At 41.9% G+C, this 18718-nt stretch overlaps 8 protein-coding genes across 8 annotated transcripts; 5 read left to right on the plus strand and 3 right to left on the minus strand.

Annotated features, from left to right (window-relative positions):
• Positions 1 to 896: 896 nt before the first annotated feature.
• VTP21DRAFT_2449 (uncharacterized protein) lies at positions 897 to 1394 on the minus strand (the record flags this gene model as incomplete). Its single annotated transcript, XM_069392643.1, has 1 exon — positions 897 to 1394. One exon carries the CDS (start codon positions 1392 to 1394, stop codon positions 897 to 899), a length of 498 nt encoding a protein of 165 aa, XP_069250338.1.
• Positions 1395 to 3405: 2011 nt separating this feature from the next.
• VTP21DRAFT_2450 (uncharacterized protein) lies at positions 3406 to 6123 on the minus strand (the record flags this gene model as incomplete). The annotated part of the gene is made up of 12 exons (XM_069392645.1): positions 3406 to 3867; positions 3931 to 4315; positions 4396 to 4479; positions 4553 to 4775; positions 4849 to 4944; positions 5008 to 5109; positions 5176 to 5226; positions 5288 to 5390; positions 5479 to 5578; positions 5647 to 5735; positions 5798 to 5900; positions 6020 to 6123. The coding sequence occupies 12 exons, from the start codon at positions 6121 to 6123 to the stop codon at positions 3406 to 3408; spliced, it is 1902 nt and encodes a 633-aa protein (XP_069250339.1).
• Positions 6124 to 6317: 194 nt separating this feature from the next.
• Positions 6318 to 7391, plus strand: VTP21DRAFT_2451 (uncharacterized protein; the record flags this gene model as incomplete). Its single annotated transcript, XM_069392646.1, has 7 exons — positions 6318 to 6470; positions 6539 to 6665; positions 6775 to 6846; positions 6913 to 6972; positions 7029 to 7114; positions 7177 to 7309; positions 7372 to 7391. 7 exons carry the CDS (start codon positions 6318 to 6320, stop codon positions 7389 to 7391), a joined length of 651 nt encoding a protein of 216 aa, XP_069250340.1.
• Positions 7392 to 8868: 1477 nt separating this feature from the next.
• VTP21DRAFT_2452 (uncharacterized protein) lies at positions 8869 to 10817 on the plus strand (the record flags this gene model as incomplete). The annotated part of the gene is made up of 6 exons (XM_069392647.1): positions 8869 to 9119; positions 9190 to 9292; positions 9381 to 9727; positions 9789 to 10036; positions 10123 to 10209; positions 10285 to 10817. 6 exons carry the CDS (start codon positions 8869 to 8871, stop codon positions 10815 to 10817), a joined length of 1569 nt encoding a protein of 522 aa, XP_069250341.1.
• A 76-nt stretch (positions 10818 to 10893) lies between these two features.
• On the plus strand, positions 10894 to 13392 carry VTP21DRAFT_2453 (uncharacterized protein; the record flags this gene model as incomplete). Its single annotated transcript, XM_069392648.1, has 3 exons — positions 10894 to 11897; positions 11985 to 12369; positions 12436 to 13392. 3 exons carry the CDS (start codon positions 10894 to 10896, stop codon positions 13390 to 13392), a joined length of 2346 nt encoding a protein of 781 aa, XP_069250342.1.
• A 494-nt stretch (positions 13393 to 13886) lies between these two features.
• VTP21DRAFT_2454 (uncharacterized protein) lies at positions 13887 to 14823 on the plus strand (the record flags this gene model as incomplete). The annotated part of the gene is made up of 5 exons (XM_069392649.1): positions 13887 to 14194; positions 14272 to 14429; positions 14508 to 14577; positions 14646 to 14736; positions 14812 to 14823. The coding sequence occupies 5 exons, from the start codon at positions 13887 to 13889 to the stop codon at positions 14821 to 14823; spliced, it is 639 nt and encodes a 212-aa protein (XP_069250343.1).
• A 267-nt stretch (positions 14824 to 15090) lies between these two features.
• VTP21DRAFT_2455 (uncharacterized protein) lies at positions 15091 to 15906 on the plus strand (the record flags this gene model as incomplete). Its single annotated transcript, XM_069392650.1, has 4 exons — positions 15091 to 15397; positions 15472 to 15639; positions 15706 to 15777; positions 15851 to 15906. The coding sequence occupies 4 exons, from the start codon at positions 15091 to 15093 to the stop codon at positions 15904 to 15906; spliced, it is 603 nt and encodes a 200-aa protein (XP_069250344.1).
• Positions 15907 to 16140: 234 nt separating this feature from the next.
• Positions 16141 to 17133, minus strand: VTP21DRAFT_2456 (uncharacterized protein; the record flags this gene model as incomplete). The annotated part of the gene is made up of 1 exon (XM_069392651.1): positions 16141 to 17133. One exon carries the CDS (start codon positions 17131 to 17133, stop codon positions 16141 to 16143), a length of 993 nt encoding a protein of 330 aa, XP_069250345.1.
• Positions 17134 to 18718: the final 1585 nt, after the last annotated feature.

Genomic DNA, 18718 nt, shown 5'->3' on the forward strand with positions numbered 1-18718 from the left:
TTTGATCTTATTAGCCACCTTTTTTATTTCCTCCTTGCCTTCGTTAATAGCTTGTTATCTCTATTCGTTTTCAATAGAACCTTTTTTATCATTTTCGTAGTATTGACAGGCTTTAATTACCAATTAATGGTATTCCAAGTTCAAGGGCGAGATCTACTATCTGCTGCATTTTCAACGATAGGTTATGCTATTGTAATGATTCTGAAACAAACTCTCGACAAACAGCTGAAGAGAGGAGAGCACCAATCATTTATAATGGGTGACTAAATATAAGCTCTCAATATTTTATAATAGGAGAATCTGAATGGGAATGAAAGCAAATTGTAGGATTAAAGGACTATCTCGTTTTTCCAAGTATACCCCCTAAAAATTTTAAGGTTTATTTTAAGTATGCACGAGTTGCAAAAATGGCATACTAATATGTCAAAGCAATCCTCATTGCACCTGAAAGCTATCTTGAAACTTATTTTGGTCGCACTCTGCCCAACGTTCTCGCATTCCGTTAGTCAACTTTGAATCGAAAACCTACGCTGAAATAAAATAAGATGAGAGTAAGTGATGTCTTCAAAGATTTATTTAAAAATAGTTTAATTATAACATTGCCAAAATCTATGAACCGAAAAATTGTCTCTTAAAAGAAGGCATTAATGAGTCATTAAGAAATGTGAATAGCTTCGATGCACAGCGAATTCAAGATCATGACCTTCTGGAACCATAATGGTGGCAAAGAAAGCCGCACTTAATGCACCTTGGCTGCTACAATGCTTACATCTGCTGGAATGGCCCCTTCAACCTACCAAGTTATACGAGTAAGAAAACGTATAAAAGCTGGCCATCTCTCGACTCAACCCCGCTTTCTCCATCAACTGACTCAACTCTTCTCTACTCTTCTCCAATCAAGCAATCCCTTCTAAACCAATTCCCTTGTAGTAACAATGAAGTTCATCACCATCCTCTCTGCTTTCGTTCTCTTTGCCGCTATTTCTGCTGCACCCCTCGATGCGACTGGGGAGTTGCAGCGTCAACAAAATGCAATCGAGCTCAAGGTATTTTGCCATCTCACAAGCACACTGATTGGTGGATGACCATTTTGATTTTTTCACTATTTTCCATAGAAATCGGTTGAGCTGTCGAAGCGATGGCACGATGACTGCTGCGATGACGACTGCTGCAACGATGATTGCTGCGATGACGACTGCTGCGATGATGACTGCTGCGATGATGACTGCTGCGATGATGACTGCTGCGATGATGACTGCTGCGATGATGACTGCTGCGATGATGGCTGCTGTGATGACGACTGCTGCGATGATGACTGCTGTGATGATGACTGCTGCGATGATGTCTGCTTTTAAGATGCTCAGAAGCCATGTTTCCGTTGTTACCAAGTGCATCGACCTCCTATGTACGTTTTCCCCCCTAATTTTTGCACCCGTTTAGCTCATGCAACCCAACACTAATCTTCACTGGATCATCCGCTCCTTCTCTTACCAAAATATAAATTCATGCTTTTGATGTATATTCATCATCGAACTTAAAAATAAAAGCCATCTTAATATTCTAAGCCCTACTCTAAGTTTGAACTGATCTCCAGCTTTTACTAAAGGCTAGGACAATGGCTTGCACAGCATTATTACTTAGAATTTCTTTGCCTGCCTTTTTTCAACTTTTGATACATCAAGAGAGACCAATGTATTGTTTCTGCCTCCATAAAAAATTTCCATGTTCATATTTCCAGATAACAGCTTCACCGTAAGACTGCTGAAGCAATTTTATAAACTCAAACACTGTTTTTTGGCAGCCATCAGATCGCAAACACGAGCTAATTGACAACCCCCCTCTTTTTTTTCCCTCGAATTGCTGTGATACTATTTCCTCCAGATCTCTTTGGATATTAACCCTTAATAGATCTGTATCAATTGCTAAAACCCTAAATTAGATTATTCAGAATATGTGTCAAAAATTCTATGCAACCATTCGTTTCATATACATGCGTGGATTAACTTGGCCGAAATGACGTATTGATATGCCAGCGCATCCTTTGCTGCATCTCAACCCCAACTTGTAACTTAATTTGCTCATCCTCTACCCGACAATTCTCCCAATCCATCAACCCACCACAGACTGAGAATATATATCGGAGTAATTACGGGGTGAGGAAGACTACTGGTATTTCCTTCCGAAAAGACCTATTGAAGTGAATTATTACCTCTTGTTTAAACTTTCGATCCAAAATAATGGTCTCTTAAAAGAAGGCATTAATGGGTCATTAAGAAATGTGAATAGCTTCGATGCACAGCGAATTCAAGATCATGACCTTCTGGAACCATAATGGTGGCAAAGAAAGCCGCACTTAATGCACCTTGGCTGCTACAATGCTTACATCTGCTGGAATGGCCCCTTCAACCTACCAAGTTATACGAGTAAGAAAACGTATAAAAGCTGGCCATCTCTCGACTCAACCCCGCTTTCTCCATCAACTGACTCAACTCTTCTCTACTCTTCTCCAATCAAGCAATCCCTTCTAAACCAATTCCCTTGTAGTAACAATGAAGTTCATCACCATCCTATCTGCTTTCGTTCTTTTTGCCGCTATTTCTGCTGCACCCCTCGATGCGACTGGGGAGTTGCAACATCATCAAAATGCAATCGAGCTCAAGATTTCTGTCATCCCACAAGCACATTAGTTGATGATTGATCATTTTGATTATTTTACTCTTTTGCATAGAAATCGGTTGAACTATCGAAGCGGCACGATGACTGTTGCGATGACTGCTGTCATGACGACTGCTGTGACGACTGATGCTAAAATGTTCAGAAAGACCACATTACCTTGCTCTCAAGTGCGTAAGTATAGTTTATACATTTCCTCGCCCAATTTTTGCACCTCTCAACTCAACCAATTTGCTGCAAAAGCTCCCCCAATGAATCCTCCACTTCATCACCAAAATCTAACATCATGCTTTTGATGTATATTCATATTAGATTTCAAAAATAAAAGCTACGCTAATGCAATAAAATAAATCATTATTAGTCCCATTCCAACATAACCACAACATAACCACAACATAGCCAATAAATCCACCAAAATGATATTAATACTAAAATAAATTTGGATTTTTTATTTCGTTTTTTTTTTTTAATGGTCATGTCGAATGCATCGTTAAATCATTATTTCAAGATTGTCGAATATCTGTCATTGCAAATCCTAACGGATTTGCAATGACAGATATCTCCATAGTTACGGAATTGAGATGTCGTTTATTCCTGCATGTTTACTTCGAGATACCCTAAGTTGGATTTATATTCTATTGCTACATTTTCGGGATAGATCAATCAAGATATGAGACAGAAAGCATAAAAACAACGAAACAAAAATATAAAATCAAATGCAATTTTAATTTTTTATTCCAATGGGGCCATTGCTACCGCTTGGAAAACTGTGTTTAATGGTAGATATACGCAGCATAAAAACGGTAGCAACCATGTTCCCAAATCTTCATAATCGCCCAAAAGTTCTTGCATTATTTCATCCGGGGCTCTTCCAGTCAACCAGGCTCCACTAGCTAGTAATCCCATTGGTGAAATTGCAAACAAAACTGCCAACTGTGCAAGCCGAAGTACGATATTACTTGAGGGACGTATAAAAGTATAGGGTAAAGTGACAAGGATTCCCATGCAGACAGCTAGGCTAAAGTTGATAGCCGAAAGGGTTGAAACCACCATCCCCGTGATAGCAAGAGCAATAGATTTAAGTATAAGCCAAGGGGGGTGTAGCATCCCAGGCCTATTGGTAAGCAGTTTCACTGAGGCGAGAAGAGAGATCAATTGAATTGAAATAACGGCAATGAGTTTTGCAAGGAATAACTTAACAATAATCTCTGTGAGATAAGATGTTCATTAACGAATAAATTAAACAAAAGCACATACCTTAAATTGGTTGTCTAAACCTAGCGCGTTGAACCAGGCAAAATTGGGTCGAATTACGCTAAATATCAACAGCCCTGCGATGTGAGTTGTAAAGAGAACTCCAAAAGTGGGCTTTAGATTCCGTGGGCGAACTGAGAAAGGGGGAGGCATTTGTAAATCGGATGCAGCTTCATCCTTGTGCGAATCATCTGCCATCGGGCCCTGCCCGGTCCTTCCCCAGAGGAGCAAGGAGTGAAATATCATACTACAAGCAAACATTATAGCCGGAGGAAGATAATTTGCAATGGAGATGAAACGCTCGGTATTAAGGAGGATATAAAAGAAAAATGATTGATGGAATCGCTCCAGCAAATTATTCAAGCTGCGGAACGTGGACTCGACGATACTGAATAAAAAAGATGTCATCAATAAGTTTGAAAGGATCTTAGTTGAACTCTACTAGCTTGTAAATAAAAAAAAACTCACGTTCCAATGGTATAGAATGAGTATCCAGGATGATGAGGTGATTGCTTAGCAATGCCGTACAACGTGATGGCGTCAATGCGGTAGCTTCAAATTCAATCAAAATATATCCATTCAATAACTGTGCCGAGTACAGGTGAAAATTGAAAACAATAACTACCGTAAAAATGGACCGTGCCCACCAGTGGGTCTTCCTAGTGCCTGGTAACGCATCATGTAGAGGAGATTCTTGAACGATGCCATGTAATCACCAAGGGGATCATTATAATAACTATTAGCGTGAATATCGTGAATCATCACAGGCATGCCATATGCGATATTCCCGCACACCCTTGTTACTGTGTTGATAAGGTCGAGGTTAGGCTGTTGACCATTCACACCCTCTTCGTTCAAAAATAAGAATAGGTTAGTTTTTTTAAATAAAAAAACACCGCTTTTTCGCTTTATGAAACTAACCAAAAAATATTCCAAGAGCACCAAAATCGTCAGACTCCGGGAAATCAAGGTTGACTGCAGCTTGTATAGCTCCAGAACGCAGCAACGAAGGAGATTCTACGGATATAAGAATAATGTAAAAATTGGATTGGAGTGAAAGAAGTGCAGACAGCAAATTACCATCAGAGCTTAATCCATGATACTGCTCCAACCAATGTTGTACACCCGAGTTTTCCCCGTCATATACCAATAAAATAATATCCTTTGCCCAGAAGGTATATTCTATTAGTAAAAAGCTGGGGTAAGATAAAATAAATTATCTCTAGAAGACGAATAAAGCTTGTATACGTCTAAATAGCCAGGATATTGAAAGAAGAGCGGCTACACCATTGATGTTATCTGAGGAGAGAAAATATGTTATTTTACAAATTTAACAACGAAAATATATTGAAAATACAACTTCGTCCATCGCGGGATTTCCACGGTGCACTTAACACAATTGCCTCAGTTCCATCTCCTCTTGGTGCCCTAAGTATCCCATATGCATTCATCTGAAAAGTAGTCTGAGGGGAGTATTGTCCAAGGAAATAGGTTGATAGGTTGGAATATTAGAATTGTTTAAATATTTCAATATCCAACGCAAAAACATACCTTTGCGTTTAAATCTCCATATTTGGAGGATACGGTAAAATTCTGAACTACTGTTTTCAACCCAGCACGTCTTAATTCATCCTCAACGAAGGAAGCGCGTCTTTAATAAAACAAAAAATATATCCTATTTTCAATTTTCATTTCCCTATTAGGAATTCAAGTACTTACGAATAACTATCCTTCTGAATAATCTCGGTTAATTGACGTTTATATTCAGAGGCTCTAACGGATTCAGAAGGTCCATAATATACATTGACCTATAAGTAGATGAAAAGTTAGCCAGTAAGTCTAACCAAAAAATTATATATTTTTAGAATACCTGGCCTGGTAAGAGCGCATTTTCTGATACATAGGTTCCACGGCTATAACGATGATAAGGAAACAATAAGATCCAGAACAGCGCGATTATAAATAGGATGAAGCTAGGATGAATAAGATGGTTAACATTTAAAGTAACAAGCAACGCGAATAAAAAATCCGTTGAATTAGCCTAGTGACAGATTAGAGTGATTAATTAGGATGTTAAGTAATTTGAAAATACCTTAGTTTTGGGATCCATTGCTTCAGAAACAGAAGAATGGCACGGCGCCGCTCTAAGCGCTGTTTAAGTGTTAGCCTTGATTTTAATAAGCGAGCTAAGAGCATCGCGAAAAAATTATAGCAGCGATTATTTGAGTTGGATGTCGCGTAGTTACTATTTTTTGGCCGCCGAAGATATTCGCTAGTTAGAGGAGCCAATAGATAATTTGTGGCTTTTATTCACGATAAACAAGATACGTATAAAGTCGGCAATAATACAAACTGCCTCTTAATACAACATTCTTTTCATTATTTAAAAGATGTCTCGTGGAAGAGGTGGCGGCAGAGGCGGTGGAAGAGGCAGAGGCAGAGGAGGAGGTGGTGGTGGCGGCGGGGGTCCCCAAATACCCACAGAGATGTTTGGCGACATCTCATCCATGTTTCAAACTAAGGAACCTCCCGCGCTCTTTCCCGTAATTACTCTCTTTCCATTCGTGAAAATTAAAATTCATTAATATACCCTTTCAATAATTGTGAATAGGAATATGACACACCCATTCCAAGAAAACTAACATTTGTAGAGAATGAGCAAATACAGTTGATTAGAGCATTTCGTCAGTCTATGAAGACTTCTCAATTTTATCTCGAATCACGAGCAGTGAAAAAAGGTAGATATATTGCTCAAGCAACTAAATAATATGAAGGAAAAAAAAAATACTCATTATCTTGCAGAATATTACCGATCCATTTTTATTGACTTATAATCTTTATTTACAGATATTCAGCGATATTCAGATAAATATCGAATATCAGAGCAGAAGAGACCTGCACTACGCACCATAAAAACAGGTAAATTTATTTGCTTCTTACTACCATGTCTTTCGGTTGCAGAGGCCTAATGTTTTTTATACATAGATTTGAAATTCTTTCCTGAAGAACTTCATCAGGTAATAAATCCAACAAAGGCTAGCAAAGGTAAAAGATGTGCGAATCAATATTTCTATCACACCTAACATTTGAATTGTCCACAGGTCGAAAGCAAGTTAAGGCACAATTTGACATTAACGCGCTGGACAACTTGGAACAAGAGGAACAGAAGGGGGCAGAATCAGAAGAGGTAATTAAGATTTACTATTATTATAAAAAATGTCCATATTAACATACCTATTTGGTAAATAGAAGGAAGAAGAAGAAGGTAAAGAAGGAGAAGAGGAGGAAGAAGAATATGACGAAGAGGAAATGGAGGAGGAAAACGACTATATCGAGTCATACTTTGATAATGGTGAAGGTGATGACATCGATGACGACGATGGTATGGATACAGGTTTAATTAGATGGTAACTTCCATCCCACTCATCTTTTTATACTTTATAGGCGAGATGGATTACTTCTAAGATACTGTGAGAATTTGAGACCAAACGATTGTAATTGGCATGTTCAGACGAATGACGAGAGTTGGCAAACCATACTTGTTTTGTATAAAGGATTTTTTTTTGCATTTGCTATTGTATGAACGATAAAGTGAAAGTAATATAGTAAACCAGAATTAGAACATAATGTTGCATAACTACGATAATATTTGTCATGGTGGATAATTTGCCGGGACGCTGATCCGTTTAGAATTAGAATATGAAATATTAATAGAAACGAGTTGACTATAGTGATGGAGTGACTGAAAAGATAAACGTACACAATGCAAAAATAGATAAAGTATATTTTCTGCGAGGTTTTCTTTGATGATAGTCTGCGCTCCAGCTAAAGAGCCACAGAATGAATATATGAGTTTTTTTAGGAAAGATAAGTTAACCGTTTCTACGCATAAATACTTTTTCCATTTGGAAAGCAATTTCTTTGTTATATTTGCAAGAGATGGTGATATTAAAATAATTGATTGCATTATGAACAAGATTCATTGGTAATGTGGAGAAACGCTGGTTAGCTGTTACGTCTCTTGGTGGCAAAATACATTTACTTGTTTATAAGCTTGAGGCCACATCATCTCCACTTCAAACGGTAAGCCTCCGTCAGCCTCCGTGAATGATTCTACAAAGTTGCTGCGAATTAAAAGTAGCCCATGTTTGGCTTTAGCTTTTTTTTTATTTTCCACTAACACTTTCGCACATATTGTTATTGCAACTTGAAGATGGTATTCAATTACGTGGTTATCACATTCACTATATGGGTTACTACTAGAGGGGTACCGAAAGGAGAGTCATAAACTGAATAATCATCCGATCGCTTCGTTGACAATCTCTCGGCAAATTTCCGAGTCACGTGGATTTAATAAGCAATTAATTTGGCATTAGGCATATGCATCATCAGCGCTCTAAGTCCACATGCACCTCTCTATTAGTCAATACACCCCTATCTCTTAACGACACAAACCAAAAGAATATCACCCTGCATTTCAAATAGTTCATCCAGGCGGACTTGATGGAAGCAATGCTACGAAGGTCCTGTATCTGGCTTATATTATCGGGTGACACCGCCAGTGATCAAATTAATTCTTGCAAAATGCAGCAAAGCGACTCAAGGGGGAAACGGTGGCTGATAGGGCTATCTCGGTAACGGATAAATTTCTGGATAACGTTTCAGATAGCTTCTCACATATTTCTTAGGTGGATCAGATTATTAACCGCTTGTGCTCTTTACGGGAGAATCTTGTCCATTCAAATAGAGTTTCTAGGTAGCGTTGACGTGTTCTCCTTCAATCCATTCTGGGCTGCCGAGCATTAAAATGTGTATATATAGTATTGTTGATGAGCTCTATTCCAGCTCTAATTCCGACATCATATTTTTTTTTCTCCAACTCGTACGATATTTCTTCTACATACCTTGTAGAGTGCGTGTTTCCTCACTTTGCCAATTTTCATGTTTGGAAAAAAGAAAAAACGCGACATCCCTACCGACGTCGCCAGCGATGAGAAAGAGAAGCCTTCTGAGAATGCCTTTGACCTTATCGACCCCAAAGAAGCACTTATTTTGAAGAAACAAATTGAATCCGAGACCTTTAATGCCTCGTATTTTGGCCTTTATCGTTATGCAAGCACAACTGATCAAGTGCTCATGGCAATTGGATTAATTGCTTCCATTGTGCCTGGTGCAGCTCTCCCTTCTTTGAGGTATCAAATGAATATTCTCGCTCCTTATACTTTGTTTAATATTGATCCTTTGTGCACAATTTTTGAATAGTCTTCTGAATGGTAAAATCGTCGATAGCATGATCGCTTTCATGACCCACAGAATTACCGTTGAAGAGTTTAAAGCAAGCATGAACGAGATTACTCTCTATTTTGCAAGTATCCGTGTTTTTTTCACGATTTTTTCTGCACGTTGACGTGTACATATCCTAACTATTTCCTTCGCATTATCTCATTATGCAGGTTTACATTGCCATTGGTGTGTTCGTATGCAGTTATATTTACATGGCCTTTTGGCTTTACGTTGGCGATCGTATTACCCGCAAAGTGCGAGCGAAATATCTTACCAGTGTTCTCCATCAGAATATAGGCTGGTTTGATAAAACTGGAATAGGTGAAGTAACTACCCGCATTACCAATGATACCAATCAATTGCAGGACGGAGTGAGCGAAAAACTGCCCATGGTCGTAGAAGGATTTGCTACCTTTATATCGGGCTGGATCTTCGGCTTCATTGCAAATTGGAAAGTAACCCTCGTGCTATTATGTGTGTCTCCATTCATCACACTATCTATGGGCTTAATGAACAAGTACGTTTTTTATATGATCTTGTGCAGTATGGGTTGTATAATTGGTACTATTTCTTTATAGATTTATCATTAAATACGTAATGAGGAGCAACGATAAATTGTCTCAAGCTGGTACGATAGCCGAAGAAGCAATTTCAGCCTCCAGAACTACCGTTGCATTTGGAGCAGAAGATAAGCTTTCAAATAGATATGAAGCCCTTATCAAGGAATCTTGCAAAGTTGGGATAAAGAAAGTATTATCGCTGGGATTTGGCCTTGGCGCAATGATGTTTTTCGTCTATGCTACATACGCAATTGCGTTCTTTTACGGTAATCAGTTATTTCTCTTCATTAAGCTCGTTTTCTCCAATGGTCAATTTCAATAATCATTTATTTTATTTTTCCACCAATTTTAGGTGGCCAACTTGTCTTCGAAGGAGATACCACCCCTGGCAAGTTGACGAATGTTATCTTTGCGATTTTAATGTCAACTTTTTCGCTAAGTATGTCTCGATAAAAATTCTTCAGGTTGATTGTGGGAACGGCCTTATTGACCATCTCAACAACAACTATTATAGGCCATACTATGCCACAGTTTCGGTTCTTCTCTCTAGCCGTTGCGGCTGGTTCCAAGCTATTTGCAACTATCGACCGTACACCTCCCATTAATAGTCTCTCCGAAGAGGGGCGCAAGCCCGACACGGTCGATGGATGCATCGAGTTTAAGAACGTCTCATTCCGCTACCCAAGTCGGCCGGAGGTACTTGTGCTTGATAACTTCTCGCTGGTCGTCCAACCGAATACTACTGTTGCTCTTGTTGGAGAATCTGGGAGTGGCAAATCAACCATCGTGCAATTGGTCGAGCGTTTCTACGATCCAGTCCGTGGATTGGTACAGCTGGATGGGACAGACATTCGCGAGTTAAATGTGAAATGGCTGAGGCATCAGATCGGCATAGTTAGTCAAGAGCCAATTCTCTTTAACGCGACTATCGCGGAAAACATCGCCTTTGGACTAGTCGGAGTGGACTGGGAGCGCGATTCATACGAGAAATACATGGACCAAATCATCGAGGCTGCAAAGATGGCGAATGCACACGATTTCATGTAAATATTTCAACGTTTCCAAGTTTAGAATATTAGCTATGGTCTGGTTTACATATTTCAATTTAAATTCTCTAAACAGCATGAAACTACCTAAACAGTACAACACAATGGCTGGAGAGCGTGGTTTTCTGTTATCCGGCGGTCAAAAGCAACGTATTGCCATTGCGCGTGCCATTATCAAGCAGCCGAAAATACTTCTTCTTGATGAGGCTACATCTGCTCTAGATTCTAAAAACGAAATCGTCGTCCAACAAGCGCTTGAACGAGCAAGCCAAGGCCGTACCACGATCGTTATTGCCCACCGTCTTTCGACCATTCGCAACGCTGATAAAATCGTGGTGCTAAGCAAGGGAAAGATCGTTGAGTCTGGGAGCCATGATGAACTGCTAAGTTTCCCAGAAGGTGCCTACACCAAACTAATCAAGGCTCAAGCCATTTCGGCAAATGACTCGAAGGATGAATTCGATGATGACACTCTCCTAGATCAGTCGGCCACAGCCGATGGTGCTGCTGCAAATCTCCCTCTGTCTAAACAAGCCTCCGGGGAGGGTGACATTCGACTCCGTCGTTTGGCATCAGCAGGAGCTGTATCGGTGGACTCGGTTAAAACTGGAGGAGATCTGGAGTCTGGAGGCAAGGATGCAGAAACCCAACACAAGGTATGGTACCTCATATACCGCTTCCTTGAACTCTCGCGACGGGATACTGTATTCCTTACGGTGGGCTTCCTCATGGCTGTCCTTAATGGTTGCACGATGCCAGCCTTCTCTATTATCATGGGGAATGTGCTACAAGCCTTCACTGGGGGCCAGACTGAGGGGGTGCGACAGACTGCCTTCTTTTACGCTGGTATGTTCCTCGTGGCTGCTGTTGCCGTTGCGTTGATCATGTTTTCACAGACTGTGATGCTTGGAATTGTATCTGAGCGCTTGGTGGAGACGATTCGAGTCAAAAGTTTACGCAACATCTTGCGCCAGGAGATTGGCTGGTTTGACCACCCTGCGAACAGCACCGGTGCACTAACGGCAAAACTCGCCTCGGATGCCACCCATATTGAAGGACTTGCTGGCTCTACCATTGGAACGTAAGTCCTCTCTCTCTACCTAAGTTACATCTCTACTAATGTAGACGTATCAATTTCAAATTAATCCCTCTGCTTTGTGATCCTTAGCATTATACATTCCCTAGTCACCCTGATTGCTGGATTCATCCTCGGTCTCGTCTTGGGCTGGAAACTTGCACTGGTTGCCTTTTCCACCGTCCCTCTAATGATTCTCTCTGGCTATGCTCGCACTGCTCTGCTTTACCGGGGACAGGAGAAGATTCGCGATGCATATACCTATTCCGCAGAGATTGCGTGCGAAGCTGTGGGTGCCATTCGCACTGTGGCTGGCCTTACCCGTGAAAACGGTGTGATGGGGGTTTTTTACAGTGAATTACGCGGGGGATCGAAGATCACGAAATACAATGCTTTTGTTGCGACGCTTCTGTTCGCCGCGTCACAGTGCGTAGTGTTTCTGGCCACAGGCCTAGCCTTTTGGTATGGAACGAGGCTGGTACGTGTAATCTTTTTCAAGCCCCAGCCCCTGGTCTGGCCTACATTGCTGACATGTTTTATATAGATGGCAGAAGGAGAATATGAGCTTCGTACGGTAATGATTGTGTTCATGGCCATTGTGATGGGCGCACAAGGCGCTGGGCGCATGTTTTCGTTTGCTCCTGATGTCGTCAAGGCGCGTGGTGCCTCCAACACGGTCATCAACCTGCTTGAACGCAAGTCTCTGATCGACGCCCTATCCCCTCTTGGCCACAAATTCACGGAAAAGTCCAAGGGTCATGTCCGCCTACAAAACGTCACATTCCGTTATCCAACTCGGCCAAACATTACCGTGCTTGATCGCCTGAGCATCGAGGTACAGCCTGGCCAATACGCTGCCCTCGTCGGCGAATCTGGCTGCGGCAAATCCACCGTCATTAGCTTGCTTGAGCGGTTTTACGATGTCCAGTCTGGTTCCGTGGAGTTGGATGGTCATAACGTGAAGGACTTGAACCTGGTGTCCCTTCGCAGTCAGATCTCGCTTGTGTCTCAGGAGCCCGCCCTTTATGACATGACGATTCGTGAAAACATCCTTCTCGGGGCCACCAGCAATTGCACTCAGGAGGAAGTGGAGGAAGCTTGCCGGCAGGCCAATATCCATGACTTTATCACCAGCCTTCCGGATGGCTACAACACGCGCGTGGGTGGCAAGGGAACACAGCTGTCTGGTGGACAGAAGCAGAGAATTGCGATTGCGCGTGCATTAGTCCGACAGCCGAGTGTACTCTTGCTTGACGAGGCTACAAGTGCTCTAGATTCCGAGAGTGAAAAGGTGGTCCAGGCTGCACTTGACGTGGCTGCGCGCGGAAGAACTACCATAGCGGTCGCGCATCGACTCTCCACCATCCAACACGCCGATGTCATCTTTGTCATAAAGAATGGGCGGGTGATAGAGCAAGGCACCCATCAGCAGTTGGTTGCCAAGGGAGGTGTCTATAGCACCATGGTGAGGGACCAGGTCCTAGGCGGCAACGGTCATTGATGGATTCAATAGGACTCTGTAATCATTTCTCATTTAACCTTTGATATACTCTTTCGCTAGTTTCATTTGGCAATTTCTAATACTCTTTAATGAAATGTTTATTTAACTATTTATCCCCCAATATGCTTTTGCTTATATTAAACATTCATATCGATAGATAAACTGGTAGCTTGGCGTAGTATGCATTATAATAAAGAGTTGCGAGCAACTTTCTAGAGGCCCATGGAATTCTTCTATCTAGTTAACTTTGACTTCACTCTTATGTCTTCCTCCATTATAAACTCAACCTCAAGACCTGATCGCTTACCTCGATTTGCCTGATTAGAATCTTCCGAATACAATTTCCATTTATGCGCACTAGAGGATCATTCCGGTAATTAAAACTTTTTACGGAACAAAAAGTAGGTTACGTGTTTTTTTTCTTATTTCTTGCTCCATTTTCTCTTCTCGACGCCCAGAGTCGTTCAGGAAAAACCGATCGTACTACGTTCATCATGGTTGATACACGCCGTAAACGTACATCTAAAGCCTCTACCTCTAGCCCGCCTTCCAATAAGCGCCCACGCCGGGGCCAGACTGACAAAGCAGAAGACATGGAGGTGGATGGTCCCACCCCCCAAGTTGAGGCTCCGTCTATCGAGCCCACAGTTGTCAGAGTAGGAAAGCCGCATGGCCCTATGATCGATCTCCCCGCGCCCGCGTTTGAATGTAAAGCATTACTCCCTAGTGGTGAATTTGGAGACATCAAGCTAAAAGATCTGGAAGGAAAATGGGTGGCCCTGCTGTTTTACGGGCAGGATTTGTATGTATATGCGGTTTTCTCTTGCTTGTCGCTCTCCACACTCCCCTAACGTTGGAGTCATGTTCCATTGAATTTAGCACGGAAAGTGCAAAGGAAGAGATGGCTGAGTTCTCCTCAAGGGCGGCTGAATTCGAGAAGGCAGGCTGTACGGTGGTTGGCTGCTCAGCCGATTCCCACTACACGCATTTGGCATGGTATCAGCGCGAGTTGGATGGAAAGCTGAAGTTTCCCCTGCGTAAGTTGGATTTTGGTCAGAATCCAAGCTGCAGGCCAAATGACTAACCTCGTCCCCTAACTGGCACTGCTAACCTAGTGGCCGATATAAAACAAGAGGTCAGCCAGAACTACGGCATGGTGGATGTTGAGGAGTTCCGAATGACACGGTAAGATTGCGCTTCAGTTAGCGGTGATAGGCAGAGGATACAACTGGAATAATCTGTACGTTGTGTAGAGGCGTGTTTCTGATCGGACCCGAGCAAAACGTGCGAGGCATCCTACTCCACAATTCTGCCAAAAGAAATGCGGAGGAAGTGTTGCGATTGGTAAGCCAAGTATTTGTTTTGCAACGGCCTTCATTTTTCTGTTGGTTTTCATTAACGGCCCTTCTCTCTGGATAGATGAAGTCCTAGGCCTGATTATTTATTGAAGTTCGAGAAATGAGTGGGATAATAAATTGATTTGTTGGTGTGCAGCGTCTTCTGCATAAACCGGTTGGCAAATAACTTGTTATGGATGCACGAAAAAAAAAAAAATAAGAGGAGTAGGAATAAGAATAAAAGAGTCTCCCCCACTCACCTCAAACTCTATCACTTAGCAACGCTTTCATTCATTCCTTAACGTGAGAATAAGCAGTAGAGGAAGTTGAATTAGAAGAATAAAAACACCCTCCCCGAATAATGTCCTTCGACCAACGCACCAAACGTCGCAGCTTTCTTCCATCCTCGCGCCATGACATACAGGACCGCCCCACATGGAAGCGCCATAGCTTTGGCTGCTTCATGCCAACCGATTTCCCGCACCCCGGTCACGTGCATCCCCACCCCTCTCACGCGCACCAGCAACCTTTCTTCTGGGTGGAGGAGATACCCTCTCGCGCCTCGAAACGTGTATCCACTCCCAAGCTGCCCTCCTACTATTTTGAGGAGAGCGAGGTAAATGCATGGGAGAAGGATGACGAGCAAAATGAGAAAGTGGAAGAAAGTTGTGAGTTTTGCATGGGCGCTAGACGCGTGTTCGTATGGCTAATCAGGTTCCAACCTCCTTTCTTTTCACTATAGATGGACAAAATCCCACCACAGTGCTTGAAATCTATGACTTTCCGGCGACATATAAGACACACCATTTGCATAACATCTTTCGCGAGTATGAGGGGGTCCGTGGTGGCTACCGAATCAAGTGGCTGGAAGACACGCGTGCCTTGATATTGTTTGAGCACCCCGCAACTGGTAATGAAAAGAAAAGCATACCCTCTCGTTATCTTACCTTCTCTTCTTACGCTTTATGTTGTTTAGCCAAGAAAGCCTACTTGGAAAATGTGAATAACCCTCTTGCCAAAGTCAAGCCCTACACCGGTACCTTCAAATGTAACCATATCCACCTGTATTTACGTGCTAATTGAGAATTTGGTTAACTCATTTGATTTTTTTTTGCTTCTAGTCCGAAATAACACTCACCAGGATAGAAATGGTGTTCGTAAAGGGGTTGCGCACTAAGCAACTGATATGAACTTTGCCCTCCATTCCTTCCTCTATAGACATCTTCCTTCATTATAAATACGCAGTTCATTTTTTTTTATTATTATTTTGGCATCACTTTGCAATCGCACCTTTATATTCCGCTTTTTTTTTCTTTGTTGCTACAGTCAGTAATAGCTGGAAAAAAAAAAGAATCATTTATTTTTGTAAACATTCATCAATAAATAACATCACAAGAGGTCCAATTGCCTCCTATTTCTCATTCGACTTGATCCAGGGAAGACGATCCAAGTCAACGTTCCCTCCGCTCAATACCAATCCAACGCGGTGGATGCCTTGTAGGGCCAAAAATTCCTTGTTATAGAGCGCGACCGCAGCAACGGTTGCCGATCCGGGCTCGACGATAATCTTCATTCGTTCCCACAGAAACTTCATGGCCTGAATGATTTGCTCGTCACTCACGGTGAACACCGCATCGACATTCTCCAAGATCAGGGGGAAAGTTATCTTCCCGGTGCTGGGCAAAAGGCTGTCGGCGACCGTGTTAGGGTTGACAGAAGGGTGCCAGGTCTTGGAATCGAAAGAACGCTTACAGTCATCAGCCCCCTCGGGCTCAGCAGCGAAGACTTTAATCCCAGGAACAAGACCTTTGGCAGCAATGGCGCACCCCGAGAGAAGTCCTCCTCCGCCCACGGGAGCAATGATTGCATCCACTTGGTACTGCATTTGTTCGATCAGCTCGAGCGCGGTAGTGCCTTGACCAGCTATGATGTGTGGGTGATCGAATGGAGGCAAAATCACGCCGCCGAGCTCTGCAGCTAGGCGATTGCATGTCTCCTCTCGTGCTTTTATATTGGGCTCGCATTCGACTACGCGTGCTCCGTACCCTCTGATAGCCTCTCTTTTCACGAGGGGAGCATTCTTTGGGACCACGACACAGGAATTGATCCCTCTCTCACGCGCTGCCAGAGCAAGCGCTTGTCCATGGTTTCCGCTGCTGTGGGTCAATACAAACTTCACTTCCTCGGGCAGTTGCATGACAGCATTGGTCGCGCCTCTAAATTTGAATGCACCGATCTTTTGGAAATTTTCACATTTGAAAGTGAATTGGCGCGGATTGGGGGCGTGAGTGGAGGCAAAGGAGTCGAAGGTGGAGGAGGTGAGCGCGGGAGTCTGATGGATGTAAGGTTTGATTCTGTCGTGAGCCGCTTTGATATCGGAAAGGGTAACGGGGGGATTGGCCATCTTCTAGATTTATCGGAAACTTGCGCAGCAAATTTCGATGCATTTTATAGGAATGGCAATCGATTTAGGATTATGAGTCAGGGGGAGCCTGAGTCAGAATTAAAGAGCTAGGCTCTGATGCCTGGTGCGACTATTAGCAGACAGCGTCAATAGATCTTTGCCCGCAAGTCGTGCCATAGGGGGTTTTATTAATGAGTTAATACGGCAAAATCTCTGAAAAAGGAGGTTTCAGAATTGGACAGTTTATGTTAGCTCAAGTGACGACGCATTGATACTCTTCATATGCGCTATCATCCAATACCTCTACTTAACTGTACACTTCAGAGCTCCTGGTCGGCAAGTAGTCGCGATCCCTTTCTCACTCCACACACCCCTCGCTGAAAATACCTATGTAATAATGATTGATGACAATTTTAGGGTCATACGGTCTTGCACCACTACTATTATCCACATAGTGATTACTTCGTGAGAAGTTAGTGTGACACACCTGCTCCAATCCTTTCACCAGGAACAACTCTATAGTTTGGAGCCAACAGGCAGATTGAGGCAATTTTCCAAATGAATATCAAGAGCAAGCCAAGATTTCTTATAGAAAAATGACAAGTAAAATCCATTGCTATGACCGAACCTAGGGTTTAAGTCTGAAAACAGCTCCGAGGAAAGAGTGGGAAGCCACACCACCTTTTTGACGATATCACATTGGGTAGATGCTATGGAAGCCTAAAGAAGTCTCTCGCCTCTCCGTTAAGTTTCAATTGTGGCGTGTATTCCGCGACTAATTTTGGCACTGGTGCTATTCAGTGTGAGTTGATTCATTATTTGAAAGAAATCGACTGATAAATGATGAAAGCAGTTTGCTCACGTACTCAGAATGACAATAAGAATACCTCATATAACAACCAAACTGAATAGATTATATATATATACCAGATACTCACTTGATCATTCTTGCCTGAAAACATTTATACTATTTCTAGTATCACCTAAATCAATGGTAAGAACAAGGTCGCCTAATTAATCAAGGCTAATTCTATATGCATCCAGGCATAGTTATTAATTATCTCAGAGTTGCTTAATTACTCTGTTTTATTTAACTGAGTTAAACTTGTACATTTATATCTCTCGCGTTAAGTTATTATTTTATTACATTTTATATTCTTGTTTATCATCGTTCGTGCCCTTGTTTTTAAAACTTGTTTTTTTCGGAGCCTGAGAAACGTATAGAAAGAATGTTTAAAATACAAAAATTTGGATAATTGATGACATAGTTGTAGTATCAAATATTACAGGAACTGCTAAGGTATTGATTCCTTAGTGTTATGTATAATTTGTATACTTGGTAAACTCGGTCAATTCTACCATATAAATCCGAACCATCAAGATCTGCATTTTATGGAAATTAAAGTATTTTACGCGCATATTTCCACTAAGTTTAATAAAAATTTAGTCGACAATCGAGGGATGATATATATGTACAATAACAATAACAATACTAATAATAGCACAGGCCAAGTATGTGAAACAATCCCAAGAGATGAACCACCTCCTTGCCATATACACGATGTTAGAAAATTTAAGAGCACTT

The sequence above is a fragment of the Calcarisporiella thermophila genome (genome assembly GCF_041956535.1).
Source record: "Calcarisporiella thermophila strain CBS 279.70 unplaced genomic scaffold VTP21scaffold_14, whole genome shotgun sequence".
Lineage (NCBI taxonomy): Eukaryota > Fungi > Calcarisporiellomycota > Calcarisporiellomycetes > Calcarisporiellales > Calcarisporiellaceae > Calcarisporiella > Calcarisporiella thermophila.